This window comes from Siniperca chuatsi, linkage group LG16, assembly GCF_020085105.1.
Source record: "Siniperca chuatsi isolate FFG_IHB_CAS linkage group LG16, ASM2008510v1, whole genome shotgun sequence".
Lineage (NCBI taxonomy): Eukaryota > Metazoa > Chordata > Actinopteri > Centrarchiformes > Sinipercidae > Siniperca > Siniperca chuatsi.
This window is the reverse complement of record NC_058057.1, coordinates 24,936,270-24,948,509: the sequence shown is the minus strand read 5'-3', so window position 1 is coordinate 24,948,509 and position 12,240 is coordinate 24,936,270. Positions and strand designations below refer to the sequence as shown.

Below are 12,240 nucleotides of genomic sequence, written 5' to 3'. Positions count from 1 at the left end.
ATGAACAACAATGAAAACTACTTTAAAAATTCTGCTGTCCCTAACATTTCTATCAGATACAACCACACTGGAACCCAATTCTTTGAAATCAAGAAGAGCCGTCCACTGTGTGGGTAAGTGGACTGCAGCTTTGAAAAGGACATGAGTGTAATTGGATTATAATCAGATTAACACTCCATTTATCGAATTTTCATATAAACACCTCTTTCTGATTAGCTTAACAGCATTCAGTTCTTAATCAGCATAAATATGTTTTACACATATGTTTTCATAGTTTGATTTTTAGTTCGGCATTTGAAAGCATAGTCTCATTTCAGTTTATGTTTTGAGTTAAATGTGCCTGAAGTGTTAGAAATTGAACCAAATAGAAAGCAATGTTTCTTTACACTGACAGCATCATGGTTATCAGTAGTGAGTAAAACCTATATTCTTTGACTGCAAGTAAACAAACTTGCGTTAAGGGCCTCTGTAAATACATCAACTCACAAACAATACATTTGAAATTGGGTTACTGAAGAGGTGAGGTTACTGTGAACCCGTAGCTTAATCTGGTTGCTCTCAGTAATCAGGTTATCTGATTTAGGAGATCTTGATCTAATCGAGGTAAAAACCCCAGCAGAAGAGGTTGTATTTTCATTTTGATGAATACTGATATTTGTTCAGCACGCACACAATATTCTGCTGTAACGTTTGGCGGCTGATTAATTAGTTTGATTGAAGGACAACGTGCTGGAGACCACCAACCGTGACCTTTGACCTCCCTGTAGAGAGTGGGAAAAGAAAAGAGACCTCACCTATAGAGATCAATAAAACCTAACATTACATAACACTGAAGCATTTACAGTGTTGGCAGTAATGTAGTTTCTTCTCATGACACATGTTTTTAGATACATTAGTTTGGGATGTAACAAAGTACCATCCAACTCATGGCCATCTCTGTATAAAATGAAAGATTTTTAATCAGTTTGTTTTGGTCTTTGGTCATACAGAATGTCTTTATGGTAGTGGTGTTAAAATGAAACTCACCTCTCACCATACCTCATAGGTGAAATATGAATGTTGGGCGGGCTGTCAGCTGTAACATTAAAACCTCTGTTGCACCTTCTGCTTTGACTTTTTTTGAAACATGCACACATTTGTAAAACTGAAGGAAATCTGCCTGAGATGGATAACCAAAGAAAATGGAAAAAATCTTGTGCTTGGAGTTAATGTGACCTTGTTTTAAATCCCGGTTCATCTATAGTTTTCCCATGAATTTGAAAATTGAAATGACTACTTTGAAAATAACACTTCTATCTCTGCATGTCTTTTTCCTCATCCTCCTCTCTGTCTCACTCTTTCTTTCCTCCTTGCTTCCCCCCTCATCCTCCTCTTGCTCTTATTCTCTCATATTGTCACTTATCCCTTGTTCTTCTCTTCCTATTTTTCTTCTCACCATTCTTCTGCCTCTCCTCCCTCCTGCTGCTCCTCTTTTCCTTTGCCTGTGCTCTGCTCCTCCTTCTTCACCTTCTTCCTTTTCCCTGCCTCCCACTCTCAATCCTTTTCCTTCCTTTCCTCTTCTTCATCTCGTCCTCATCTTCCTCCCCCTCCAGGTTAATGGAGACAGCAAGAGAGATGATCAGGGAGTCTTTGCCAATCAAATGTCTCGAAGCCGTCATCTTGGGAATGTATCCTTTCCTACACACACACACACACACACACACACACACACAAAAACACACAGACACACTCAGACACACATACCAAGCACTGGGCAAAAGGTTATTTTGTTATCTGTGGGTGAAATCAATGAGACAATTTGTAATAATGTCCTAATGCCCCCCCACCACCGCCACCCTTTCCAGCTCTTACTGAACCGTGTTGCCTGGCAACAAGCCCTCTTCAAAGTTTAACCCCCCACCATACACACACACACACACACACACACACATACACACACTCACAAGATTAGTATCACTCGGCAGAGTTTAAATTATAAAGCAACAGTCTGTAGTTTCTGCAACAGCTTCAACATTTAACTTTCAGAAAACCTGCAGTTTGTTCTGTCTAAACAGATTTGGCCAGCTGCAGTTTAAAGTTAGAAACTGTGCATGATTATTCACTAGCAGACAACTTACGAAGCTCTGGTTTGACTACAAAGGCCCGTTTAACAAATCAGTGGTTGCTTTTAGTCATTATGTCTTGATATGGAGCCACTGTGGCCAAACATCTGTTGAAGTAGGCCCTTGATCCTTGGTCCTTGTTGTTTTTTAGAGCTCTTATCTGTCTGTGGTTGTGTGGATGCAAACGTACAGTATGTTCCCACATTCAATTTCGCAATAGTTTGAATATATATATTGCAATATATTGCAATTGTGATATGAGTCACGATTTTAGTGGGTTAGTGGTCATTTTTGCATTTAATTTTCAATGGAAAAATATATAAAAATGATGATGTGATTTTTGCTGGGGTCTGTACCAAACCAGCATGTTCCCTTACATCTGGAGAATAGGATTTGTAGGCCAGGTCATCTCTGTAGCTTCATTTATAAAGGAGTGTTGTGACACATTTTACCTTTTATCAAAAAATAGCAGCTCTTGCGATTTGGATCTAATTGCACTTGGCCATACTGCGATTTCGATAATATTTAAATTAATTGTTCAGTCCTACTTGTATGTGACAACATAAAAATGTGTCTGTCATCACAATGTGAACATTCTTTGTAGCCCAAATCATAATGGTTACAAATGCTGAGGTCAAAGCTGGCCACTGACCTTGTTCGTAATGTTTGTTTGCAAATTGAACTCTGTCGAATTCAGCTGTTGATCTCATTGTAAATCTTTCTGGACCAGAGAAGTGCTGGGATGATAAATTGATAAATCAGTTAGAAGATGAACAAAAATTGATTCAATGATTTTCTAATTATTTAACCATTTTATTTATTTATCATGTAAAAATATCAAACATTTACTGGTTCCAGCCTCTGAAATGTGAGGATTTGCTGTTTCTATTTTGTAAAGTGAATACCTTTTTGGGTTTTTGTCAGACCGAACAAGTTATTTGAACTTGTGATGGGCATTATTCTGTATTCATCATATTGTATCAGTGCAACCAAATACTTCTCTTATCAGCTTTCTAGTCAGAAGTAGAGCTCTCCAGTGCATTATCAACGCATTTTCAATAGAATACTAAGCTCTGTCCAAATATAATCACCCACACTACAGGGTGTAAAGGAGCTAATATGTGGTGTGTGGTGCAAATGGTTTGGTGTAACAGTTTTCGTCGGATTTTGTCATGTCAACACATGAGATACTTCTCTGTGTTTCTGTGAATGGATGGTCCAGTTTCACATGTGCTAGTTTCACTGTGGCTTTTCTCCAGGGCTGTCAGAGTGGCAGCTCACAGTGACTTTAATTGAGACTGGCTGTAGCCTACAGATGTAAGGAGGAGAGAGGCAGGGAAAAAGAGAAAGTGGCAAGAGCTCAACACAAAAATAACATAAGGGGGTGAAGGAAAAAAGGGACATATGAGCCAGGGGGAGTGCGAAAATTAATGGAGTGAAGAGCAGACAAGACAATCTAGCAGTGTGAGTGATTTTCTTCTGCTTCGTGCCCTTTAAAAAACCTTATTCATATCAGCAAGGGACTGTGTGTTTGTGTAGTGTCACCTTTCACCAGGCCCTGAGGTCATCCACACTGAAAAAGAGTTCAGGCCCCAGCGAGAATTGAACTCGCGACCCCTGGTTTACAAGACCAGTGCTCTAACCACTGAGCTATGAGGCCTTACCTGTTGGTAGAGGTGGATGACCAACCTTTTAAATGTTAATAAAATAGGTGAGGACACACCCTGTTTACGTAACAGGTATTGTTGAGATATAATACCAACCCAACCAGTTGACTGTGTCACTGACTTTATGTCTGCATATTCTGCACTGGGCTCTAGAGCTCCAAAAACATGCAATCAAATATTAAATATCATGACAAATAAGACCTCTGCTGTCTGTTGGGGCCCAGTGGAATTGAAAACTGGAATAACTTAAATCTCTCTTTAATTTGAGGTCACAATGTAATCATCAAGCAAAATTATTTTTTCATCTTGTTAGCTCCCGTTCCACACATTCACCTAACAATTAATGTTCTAGAATATATGTGATACTCAAATCAAAACCATTTCCGACAGTTTATTAATAATAAAAAGGTGAGACAGTGTTAGGAGAAGATAGGAGTAGATATAGAAAGACAGTGGGGAACGTGGGATGAATAGCAACTGTTGTTATAGCTTGTGGCAGTTGGAGCTGTCTGTCTTCCTGTCTGTGTGTCTGTCTTCAGTCTGTCCTCTGCCACTGGTTCCTTTCCTTCCCTGTTAACAGTGATCTGAATTCTCTCCAGGATATTCAGGGTTTATCTTGGGTCACACCAGCTCTTTGTGTGGGTTTGTGTGTGGACTGTGTGAGTTTGACTCTGTCTCATTGTATTAACCATCACCGACTAGTGTTTTGCAGAATAAGGTTAGAGTACAAAGCAGCCTCAAGTTGAATAATAATCAGAGTATGAACTTATTTCTAAAAAAAACATTTCAAAATAAAGTAACAAAATGCTACAGAGTAAACTAGTTAATATATAAAGACAGGCTATTTAAAGGGGCTGCAAAACAGACTACACAGCCTAAAGTATGTGGACACCTGAACATTGCACCCATATGTGATTGCTGAAAATCTCATCCCAAAACCATGGACTCTGGTTGCAGTCAGACACAAGAGTGTTAGTGAAGTCGGCTACTGATATTGGGCGATAAGGCCTGTCTCATTCCAGTTCATCCCAAAGGTGTTGGATGGGGGTGAGGTCAGGTTCAGTCAAGTTCTTTCATGCCAAAGTGGAGAAAAAACATTTATTCATGGACCTGGCTTTGTGTAGGAGGCAATGTCTTTTTAAAAACAGGAAAAGGCCTTCCCCAGTCAGTTGCCACAAAGTTGGTAGTACACTATTTATTGTCTAAAATATCATTGTGTGCTGTAGCATTAAGATTTCCCTAAATTGGAACTAAGAGGCATGAGAACAGCCCCGGACTCGTGTGTCCACATACTCATATTTCAGGACCATTCCACAAGCTGCTACTGAAGAAACTCCGAGCCTGGAGTTTGCTTATGATGAAGATGAGGAAAGCACATGACTCTCGGTAAAAAGGCACCGTACATAAAGAGGATTTTATGCCTTTTCCAGTATTTTATTATCTTACATCTTGCCGCTTTGAAATTCAGTGAGGAATGTAGAGAGAAACTCAAGTAAGGGAGAAGGGAGGGTGGGGCAGAGAGAAAGGAACGGCGATATGGGGATGGAAAAAGGAATAGTGGCAGAGAGAGTGAATTTAGAAATCCACTGGATTAGCTCTGCATTAAATCCATTGATAAGGTTTCTCACTTACCTCTGCCTCTCCAAAATAGAACAGTGAAATATAGTATTTGAAGGATTTCATTCGGTATAAGAGAGTATTAAAGCCTGTCTGCTGTCAGGATGGAAGGCAGACCTCAACTGACTCCAATTGTATTTACAAAGATAGATAGTTAGATGGAACTGACTCGTGGATTATTATTATAACTTTCATTTCAAAGCAATGAAGTGTTTGTAAGAAAGAGAGAGGTGATGTAGTCATCGGCTGCATTGGAACTGACAACCCTCGTAGTGGTTTCTATGGCAACCGAGAGGGAGAGTCAGAGAGAGAGAGAGCTGCAGTTAACAGCGTCACATGTTCTCTATCACAGGAAGTGTGTGTGTGTGTGTGTTTTAATGAACCATTCATTAGAGAGGACGCTGCAGTGTGCACAAAGCTGTCAGACCCCACAAGTATAGCGGCCTCCTGGTTTTTGGACCCCACAAATATAGTAAAACAAGCCCACACACACACATACACATCTCTTTGGAGTCAGCTGTAGGTGGAGGAAGTCAGCCTCCAGTTCCTCTCAAACGTAACCATTTAGCATCCAGGCATGTTGTTTATCATTATTTATAGCAGTCAGACTTCTTACCATAGCAGTAAGTGTAACCCTGAGTGTGTGCGTTTGTATGTATGTCTTTTTTTTTAAGCCTTTCACAGTATAATTCGTCTTTTCTCAGCAGTGAAATTAAGTAACATGCTTCCTTTATTTATCAGTAGATGATCATTTGTGCTTGTGCGGAAATGCAACAGAAACTGCATCAAGATTATGACACTAAACTGGTGAAACTGACTAAGTCAGAGCTGTTTTTTCAAAAACTAACTAGAATTTAGAAACTGCCAATGGCTTAGCGAGAAGGATTCAGTGTTGTGCTTCAGGACACTTCACCAGACTGTGGAGGTTTGGTGGTTTCTTCATTCAGTAGGCCAGCCTACCCTGTTCAGGTCTGTGCTCTGTGTATGTGAATCTCCATGCTGTAGGTCAGCCTGCAGTGTTTAAGCACACAGTCATGTTGATGCACATTGGTGTGTGTGATCAGTAGTCTAGTTGTGCTGATGGCCCTTTGTGAATATTTTAATGAAAACACAGCAGTGCTGGCATCCAGGCTGCTGAGGTGATGGGCAGGCACTCTGACCAATGACAGGCCTCCGTGGACAGAACAGAGCAGATGGCGGGCTACTGGCCGATAAAGATACTGTCCAGATCTGTGTGTGTGTGTGTGTGTGTGTGTGGTTGCACAGATTGCTACAGTTGGATCCGTACCAGTGTTGAACTCTGTGAAGCTGTGCAGTCCACAGCATGAGAGCTCATTCAGTTATCATTTAGATTCACTTCAAGTTTTTAAAATTTCCATCTGAAACATTTCATCATGAAGTTGACCAGTTTTTGTGAAATGAGCACAAACTCTAAAATCAAAGAAAATGTTGATGCAAACGTGTTTCTCCACCACAGAAGGATTATTAACTTTCTGTTTGTATTCATATTTTATTGAGCTGAGTCTGAAAAATTGGTATTTTGGAAAACATAACGTAGACAGACAGACATTGGGGTTGGAGTCAATGTCTTGGTCACAGTTAAATATTTTACTGTAAATTAAATCCACATTTAGAAATCGGTGTGAATCTGGGTTGTTGGATTTGAAGGCATCATGGAGCAGGAAAAGAAGATTAGAAAGAGAGGTGGAACGTATGTGGATGGAAAAGAGAAAAGAAAGAGGAGGTCAAAGGTCAAGAGGTGCACCTAATCACAGTCGCTGGGTCAGTGAGTCGCTGGGTTAAACACACACACATATCCTGAACATGTGTATCATCACTTCCTCAGGCTTCTGATGCTACCAGGTAGCTCATCTATCTCTATGACTTTGTTTTTCTTCTTTAAATAAGAGAAAAACACAACAATGAATCAGACAGATTCAGTCAGACAGGAGGAGCTGCACAGACACACAAACTTTAGCTGTCACAGAGCCACTGTGGCATTTTTATAGTACTGGCCTTCTGAGAGTCAGACTGAATCTAATTTCACATGACTCAAGCTGCTGTGCTGCCTCTGCTGTGACAAATCCAAACAAATACACTTTCACTCTCAGGTTTGTACTCAAATGTTGTTTTTTATTTTAGGTTTGTAATCAATGTGCATGTGCAGCTCCAGTGGTGCAGTCAAAGTGTGTCTAGATTAGTTCATCTAGTAAATCCAGTCTTAAAGTATGAAATAGGTAAAAATACAACATTTCAGACAGTGCCAAGAAAAAAAATACCCTCCAGATCATTCCTTAATTCCGGTGTGTTGACCAGCTACCTGACCAATGGGCTGACGTCTCTCGAGCGTTTCCCCATCAGCTTTAAGACCCAGTTTTCGGGCCACTGCTTCCACCACGTTGTGCTGGGCGTCTACTGTAACGGCCGCTATGGATCACTGGGCATGAGCCGCCGCCAGGACCTGATGGACAAACCACTGACCCACCGCACACTGGGAGAACTGGTGGCCGAGTTCGAGAGCTCCTACAAGAGATACCAGCACACTCTGAAGAAGGTAAGAGAAGGGATGAAGAGTAGGATGGAGTTGTTATGTAGGTAGGAAAGAAATATTATAATAAGTAAGAGTATGTTTGATTTTAACCCCTGCTTCTCCCAGGTGAAGATCGGCCTGTATGTGCCTCATGACCCCCACGTCTTCCAGCCAATCGAGTGGAAGCATTTGGTGCTGAATGCTGCCCGACTGGGAGCTCAGGAGATGAGGAAGGAGCTGGAGAAACATGGCCGGGACATGAGGATGAAGGTATTTACTGCAAACACACAAAGACAAAAAACTCCAGTGTTTGATAATAGGTTTTAAATGTGTTGATACAGATCTTTGTATTCCTTTCATGCCAAAGAAATCCAACTATTAAGTGTTTTTCTCTAGATTTTCTCTACTGAAACCATAATATAGATAAGAACACTAAACATTTGATCATGCTTGATGTTCAGAACCTGATAAAAGGTTTCATTAGTAAGATTAAGGTTATTGGTTTCCTACAGGCCACTGTGTTAATCAAACTACCAGGATGAGAAATGAATGTGTACTCACTGCTCAGGACAAAAATGCCCCTGTAGGTACAAAAAAATGTCAGTGAATTAAGAGTTAAATTCCCCAGTTAAATAACAGTATCCCTTTTGTTAAGCGAGTAAGTAAGTGTGCAGGCTGAAGCAGGACAAGAAAATTGGCACCGTGCAGCCAGAGGAAGAAGAAAATACAGACTTTCACACAAACCACAAGATGTATCAACCAGGATGGTAACAACTGAACAGAGTAGGGTGAAAATGGACCTTATTACTGGTATTACTGTGCCAGTTTCCAGGAGTGGGACAGAAGTAAAACAGTTGTTAGTGGTAATAGTAATGGAGTGTTTATTTGCCAAAATACAATACAAACGAAAAGACCTTTCAAACATGACCTTAATAGTAAAAAATAGTAAAAAAACAATAAAAAATAGTGAAATATCAGAGTGAATAAAACCACACAATTATGATGTACATGTAAAACTAGCAGTTATTATTAATGGTCACATATATTACATTTAGCAAATTGGCTTCCGGTATTCTGTATATATAATTGACTCAAATCTGATTTGATTTATTCAGCTGAGATGAGTTGATACAGTAACCAGTGCGACTGCTTCGGCACTTCTGTAGCAAAGTTGAGTTTATATTAATTTTTAACTTTTTTACATTGTGTTTTGTACCACCTTCAATGTCATTAGTCTTGATGTAGCCAGTACTCATTTTTATTCTCAGTGCCTGTCTGGATATACTAGGTGGACGTTTCAACAGCAGGTTGTCTTGTGATGATTCTGGCGGCTAAACTCAGCATCAACAAAAAAACACTGATGGGCATTTTTTTTTCTTTTGAGACTGAACAAGGGAAACACCGTTTTATTCTATTTTCCATGAGACCAGAGATGGATGTAGTTTCCTTTGGGCTGAACATGGAATATAAACTGTCAGGAATGATTTAGGGCATGATGGGGAAGGAAGGAATGTGTGAGGAAGAGAGGTAGACACAGAGAAGTGGGTTGTTTGAGGTTAAATGTTTATGAACCCTTGGGTTTTTCTGTGTAATTTTCTATGGGTTTATTTTTTGTTTTCTTTTTCACATTTTTCTGCAGCACATGCAATTCCATGAAGGCAATATATATGAGTCTGTGTGTGTGTGTGTGTGTGTGTGTGTGTGTGTGATGCCGGTGTTGGATAGTGGTATATGGACTGCACTGAATGTCAGCAAGATATGTAGGTCAGCGAGTCTGCAGCTGTCACAAACTTAAATGCTATCGCACACACATACACATGAATACACAAACACACGCAGACTTTAGTCAGCTGTGTCGTGGTTTGTGAGACTTTAGTATAATCTCTGTTGTACTGCAGAGAATGTGAATTTATTATAGACTTTAGTGTGTGTGTGTGCTCATGTACTTCTATCTTTATAAGGACCCAGCTGAGTTTTAGACCTTGACAGTGAGGTCATTTTGTTTGTTCCTCTCTCATCTCCTAAGGGCTGCTTGAGGGTTAAGGCCTGGTTTTAGGGATAAGGTTAACATTAGGTTTATGTTAGTGGCTATGGAATGCACTACAGTAAGGCACTGACAGTCCTCACTAGTTTAGACTTAAAATGTGTGTTTTGACTGTGAAGAACTCACAGTAACACACTACCAGACTATTACATCGAGGGATAGATATAAAACTTCCTATTTAAAAAAAAAAAAAAAAAAAAAAAGAAAGATATATTGAAGTCATATATTAAAGCATAAAGCTAAAAAAGGACATGTGAGGTAGGAAACACACACAATGACCCATATATCTATCAGAACCACATGATGAATGTGACCAGCTGTGGAATATGAGCCATTTCCTGGCTTTTGCTTTGTCCTGGAAAACCCGCCATCCATGTTCATCCTGCAGTTTTCTTCTCCCACTGAGTTCTTAATGATAGCTTCAAGTTGCTGTTGTGTTCTGTGGTCCCATTCATAGCTGCACTTTCTGCCCTGCAGCTGAATAGCAGCAGTGGTTGTTGGTGTCATACTAGCATCATTTCTGTACATTGAAATGCCTGAAGGAGTTCAGTAGCTCTTTGTGAGGGTATAGCAGGGTGTAAATAACCAACATGTGCCCTGTGCTTAACCATTTTCACTGGGTGAATGATTCCATGAATTTTGTGGCAGTTTGGTTTGTCTGTTTACTGATGACAACACTGACCCTAAAATCATCCACGTCGAGCTGAAACGATTAATCAATTGACAAGTGTGAGGATTTGCTGTTTTTTTTGTTTTTGTTTTTTTTTCCCTGTTTCATGTTTGTGAACTAAATATCTTTGGGTTTCAGACTGTTGAACATACAAAACAAGCAATTTGAAGTTGAAGATGACACCTTGGGCTAGGAGGAATTATGATTAGCTGTTTATCACATATTTGACATTTTGACATTTGACTATATGATTAATCAGGAAAATAAATGACAAATTAATGGAATCGGTGGGCCGAATGAAGCCTGGTTGCTGCGGCTAGCCACCTGTGACGGTACCCACCTGTCACTCAAAGCAACCACGCCCTTAATTATGCATGGTTATTTCTGCTGTGGAGTTGGGCATTTTAACTCCTGTGAAAAATATCTTTTTAGCAGCTAGATGTTCCACTGTCTTCAACAGCTAGTCTATAATTTTGTCTGCGGTTTGGTGCTGGGCAGGTAGCGTACAGTGTGTTTATTATTGAAAACAGCTGCCTGCTGCTGCTGGAAACGAGATTAATGAGAGCAGACTGAATCACAGTAAATTTGCTTTAAAACCAAAACAATGAGCTAAAAGAGGCTAAGTGTGTGGATGATAATGGATAGTGGTTTTGTTCAATATTAATATGAAAAATATTAATACAGGTTAAAGTGTGAATTATGGCAGAGATAGGGATATTGACAGTTGTTGCGTTGTGTGATTTTTCTTTTGTTAGATCCTTAAATCGTCCAGTGCCCAGTCACCAATCAAGGAGCGGAGCCGGGGGAAATCCTTATCACCACGACGACGACGACAGAGCAGTCCCCAGCGACGCTTCACACACCGCAGAGACAAATCGTGAGTGGTTTCCATCACTTGTCTATTTGTTCCTCGGGACAGGAAACTTATTTGTGCTCTTTTCCAAACCATTTTCACTGTTTTAGCAGCTTATGAGATTTTTAGAACGAGAAAGACTCCAAGTAATGGCTGGTTTCCAAACTTACCAATGAGTTCACCAGTGATTGAATGTTGGATGCTGGTATTTATCAACCCTTGTGTATTCCTTTCTTCCTCCCTTTCCCTCTGCATTGCTCTGCTCTTCAGGTCAAGGAGAGTTTAGACTTGGTGTGTGTGTGTTTGTGTGTGTCTTTGTTGCTGAGAGCTCAGCATTATCACCAGGCAGACGAGTCCTTGTTCTGTTCAGCTGACACTAGACGTTATCATCGTGCGTGCGTGCGTACCACCGAAACTCAGCAGCAGAGTGCCTCTCTCCTTCTGACTGAGATAAAGGATGTAAGGTCACTGATGCTGCGAGTAAAACACTAATCCACATATAGAATCGGAGGGAACATAAAACCAAACTCCATAGAGAAATCTGGAAATTTAAAGCCACCTTGCTCAGTGGCCATACCATACACAAATTGAAGAACATGACTAAAGATCTTGTTTTAATCATCAGGAGCTACTTTTTAATTTGGCATTAATATATTCCTGCACTTATGAAGGAGAACATATTTTTAAAATAGATTTTTAGTGTGTGAATCCCTTCAAATAGGTTTTACTCTTTTATTTTATCCTGCTACATTCCTGG

At 40.1% G+C, this 12,240-nt stretch overlaps 1 protein-coding gene and 1 non-coding gene across 3 annotated transcripts in view; one reads left to right on the top strand and one right to left on the bottom strand.

The window, feature by feature from the left end:
* The window catches only part of vash2 (vasohibin 2), a 32,325-nt gene that overhangs the window by 10,609 nt on the left and 9,476 nt on the right, over positions 1–12,240 (top strand). For both annotated transcript variants that reach the window (XM_044169097.1, XM_044169096.1), the window contains exons 4-8: positions 57–113; positions 1,593–1,667; positions 7,703–7,940; positions 8,043–8,186; positions 11,386–11,507. In XM_044169097.1, the coding sequence (XP_044025032.1) occupies positions 57–113; positions 1,593–1,667; positions 7,703–7,940; positions 8,043–8,186; positions 11,386–11,507 (636 nt within the window). The remainder of the gene's footprint in view (positions 1–56; positions 114–1,592; positions 1,668–7,702; positions 7,941–8,042; positions 8,187–11,385; positions 11,508–12,240) is intronic.
* trnat-ugu lies at positions 3,690–3,762 on the bottom strand. The gene has a single exon. It is a non-coding gene; the product is annotated as a tRNA-Thr (tRNA).